The 3,750-nt window shown below is 39.2% G+C and overlaps 1 protein-coding gene across 1 annotated transcript in view; it reads right to left on the bottom strand.

The window, feature by feature from the left end:
* UGDH (UDP-glucose 6-dehydrogenase) overlaps window positions 1–3,750 on the bottom strand; it is a 31,976-nt gene that overhangs the window by 12,441 nt on the left and 15,785 nt on the right. Inside the window, exons 4-7 of the mRNA XM_011949149.1 lie at window positions 2,999–3,199; window positions 2,691–2,888; window positions 2,093–2,240; window positions 882–992 (exon numbers count right to left, since the gene is read on the bottom strand). Of these exons, the coding sequence (XP_011804539.1) occupies window positions 882–992; window positions 2,093–2,240; window positions 2,691–2,888; window positions 2,999–3,199 (658 nt within the window). The remainder of the gene's footprint in view (window positions 1–881; window positions 993–2,092; window positions 2,241–2,690; window positions 2,889–2,998; window positions 3,200–3,750) is intronic.

The raw sequence follows: 3,750 nt of genomic DNA, 5'->3' as shown, positions 1-3,750 counted from the left end.
ATATTCCCAGCACTTTGGGAGGCAAAGATGGGAGGACTGCTGAGCCCAGGAGTTTGAGACCAGCCTGGGCAATATGGTGAGACCTTGTCTCTACAAAAAAACATTTTTTAAATAAAAAAATTCGCCAACGTGGTGGTGCATTCCTGAAGTCCCAGCTACTTAGGAGGCTGAAGCTACTTCGGAGGACTACTTGAGCACAGGAGGTCACTGCGGTGAGCAGGGATGACACCACTGCATTCTAGCCTGGGTGACAGAGTGAGATCTTATCTCAAAAAAAAAAAAAAAGAGAAGAATTATAATTAAGGATAATTGTTTTTGTTTTACTCTGGGAGCAAATTTAGCTATAAAATTAGAATACTGGTTTATCACAAACTTCCATCAACATTGATTAGCAGGAAAGATAAAGTAAAAACACAGATACCCAATAAATAAACATAAAATAAGCAAATTGAATATACTAATGTTTGACTTCCTGGAATAAATAAATTCCATCAAAAACATTTCATGGACAAAAAGTGACATGCTTAATGAGAAGCTAAACAGAAATTGCCACTATTATTGCTATTACTATTATTATGTTAGAGACAGGGTCTCACTCTGTTGTCCAGGCTACAGTACAGTGGAGCGATCATAAGTCACTGGAGCCTCCAACTCCTAGGTTCAAGTGATCCTCCTACCTCAGCTTCCCGAGTAGCTAGGACTACAGGTGTGCAGCACCATGCCTGGCTAATTTTTAAATTTTTTGTAGAGATGGGGTCTCACTATGTTGCCCAGGTCAGTCCCAAATTCCTGGCCTCAAGTGATGCTCCTGCCTTGGCTTCCTAAAGTGCTGCGATTACAGGTGTGAGAACCACTACGCCTGGCTAAACAGAAATTATTACCTATAAAGATTAATACCTGCTGCCAATAACGAGCTACTTCTGGCAAATTCAGAGCCTCACAGAGATAAACCAAATTCAGAACATCCTTTTGGAAGCAGCTCCCACCAAACCCTACAGAAAGAAAAAAATAAACAGTATTTTCAAGTAAGAACGAGAAAACTCAATCATGTGACAAATTTCTTTATACTAAATCAGAAACCTTATACTAAGATTTTTTAATAATAAAATTCAGATAGATAAATAATAGGCTTATAAATTATGTAAAATTTGCAGGCAACAACTCCACAAGTAACTTCCAAATAATTTTCTAACTAAAGTTTCATTATGACTACGTTTAACTTTTTGTATTGTTTCCTTTTATCTCCTATTTTTTTCTCATTCATCTAGTATGACTGCCCCACATTCTTTACTCTAGCAGAGGGTCAGCAAACTTTCTCTTTTTGAGACAGAGTCTCCCTCTGTCGCCCAGACTGAAGTGTAGTGGTATGAACATGGCTCACTGCAGCCTTGACCTCCCAGGCTCAGGTGATCCTCCTACCTTAGCCTCCCAGGTAGCTAGGGCTACAGGTGTGTACCACCAAGCCTGACTAATTTTTTAAATTTTTTTGTAGAGCTGGGGCTTCACCACGCTGCCCAGGCTGGTCTCAAACTCCTGGACTCAAGCAATTCGCCCGCCTTGGCCTCAGTCTCCCAAAGTGCTGGGATTGTAGGCATGAGCTACTGTGCCTGGCCTGGGTCAGCAAACTTTCATGGCAAAGGGCCAGACAGTAAATATTTCAGCCTTTGTGGACCATTCAGTTTCTGAGGAGACTATTAAACTGCCACTGTAGCTCAAAAACAGCCATAGACAATATGTAGTCTAATGGTCATGGCTGTGTTCCAGTAAAATTTATTTACAAAAACAAGCTGTGGGCTGGATTTGACCCAAGGGCCATAGTTTGCCCACGCTTGCTCTAGTTTCCCACATGCAATGCAGTATGTAGTAAGGAATAATATGGCTTTGGAGTTAGAAACATCTGGTCACTCAGTTGCATGACTTTGAGCAAGTTGCACAAATTTCCCTGGGTCTGAAGCATCTCTAAAAAAGAAAATAACAGCATCTTCCTAACAGGTTATAAGGATTCAATGAGATATATAAAGCACTGGTACCAGCAAATCATATGGCTTCAGTAAATAGTAGCTCTCTTTATTAGAGAAAAATTTGAATTTACCAACACTGGCTTTTAGAAACTTGTTTCCAATTCTCTGGTCCATTCCAATTGCTGTTGCTACCTCTTCTACATCAGCTCCTGTTGCTTCACACAGAGCACTTATGGAATTAATGCTGCTTATTCTCTGGGCAAGAAAAGCATTTGCTGCCTTAAAAAAAAACACACACACACACAGAGAAGAGTAAGATAGGCTAAAACAGCAATTTTATACATCTAGTTTATATTTCATTGCGTTGATGCAAATTACTGAGGGAGATACATGAGATACTGATGAGCTCAATTTGAGGAGACAATGGATGGGTTAGAAAGGGAAAATGTTTTAAATTAGAGAGGACAGATGATTAAGAAAAAGGGTAAAGAGAAGGAAAGAGTGATAAAAACCAAATTACTATTTTAAGATTTCATAATTTTTCAGAATATTTTATACCCTGATATATGATCTCCCTTGTGAAAATTATTTCATAATTTAAATGTGCAAGAATATGATCTTCAAAAGCATAACCTCTTACTACTATTAAAAAAGTATCTGTGTAGCTTATCAGGCTTAAAATAAATATTTGGCTTTAATTTAATGGAGAGTTGAATGCTATATACTAACCAGTTTGGAAAGCTCTGAAGACCAAGTATTAGTGGTGAGGATCTTTTCTCTGGGAACCCAGTGCTCATATACAGCACACAGGGCCTGCACAGCTCTCTGGCCCTCTGGAGTTTCATCCCCTCCAATCAGTACTCTGTCTGGGTTCTTTAGGTCCTTGATGGCCGTTCCCTCCGCCAGAAACTCAGGGTTGGACAGCACCTAGAATTCCAATGCAAAGGAAAGTTTTAAGCTAGAATTAATTATAGGCAACTTTAACACATCAGTATTTACATAAGAACAACCAGATTCTAATGCTTCATTTTTTATACCTGTAGATTCAAGTTGGGTTTTGTGTTTGCATCAAATATGCGACGAATACTTTCTGCTGCCCGCACTGGAACCGTGCTTTTCTCAGTCACAATTTTGTACCCATTTGAGTTTTGCACAATGCGTCTAGCACAAGCTTCAATATACTTCAGATCTGCTGCGCGGCCTTTCCCCATTCCATAGGTTTTTGTTGGAGTATTCACCTGATGAAAGTATATGGGATAAAGAACAGAGTGCCTATGAGATAGGGATTTCAAGATATATCCTGAAGTCCTGGTTAAAGTGTGGAGTTAACAATCATCAGTAGTCCTGATTTAATCCTCTGTTAGTTCCACAGAAATAATACATTTTATAAATATAATCATCAGAAGAAATAGCTTGAAGCATCTAGAGAACTCACTCAATAAATTTTTGTTGGGAAGCTACTATCTATATGCCAGATAACTAGCGCAGGCAGATTCCAGGTAAGCCCTGAAGATATATAAATGAATGAGACAGTTATCCTAAAGGACTTCACAATCTGAAATGAAACGTAAGCCTTTTTTTATTTCTTATTCTCTTTCTTTATTGTATGTAATATATCATTATAGTCCTTAAAAATAAGCTTTAAAGTCTTTTTCTTTTTGAGACGGAGTCTTGCTCTGTTGCCCAGGCTGGAGTGCAGTAGTGCAGTCCCGGCTCACTGCAACCTCTGCCTCCCAGGTTCAAGTGATTCTCCTGCCTCAGCCTCCCAAGTAGCTGGGACTAGAGGCAT

This window comes from Colobus angolensis, unplaced genomic scaffold (assembly GCF_000951035.1).
Source record: "Colobus angolensis palliatus isolate OR3802 unplaced genomic scaffold, Cang.pa_1.0 Scaffold29, whole genome shotgun sequence".
NCBI classification, from domain to species: domain Eukaryota; kingdom Metazoa; phylum Chordata; class Mammalia; order Primates; family Cercopithecidae; genus Colobus; species Colobus angolensis.
The sequence above is the reverse complement of the archived record's forward strand: the minus strand, read 5'-3'. Positions and strand labels throughout refer to the sequence as shown.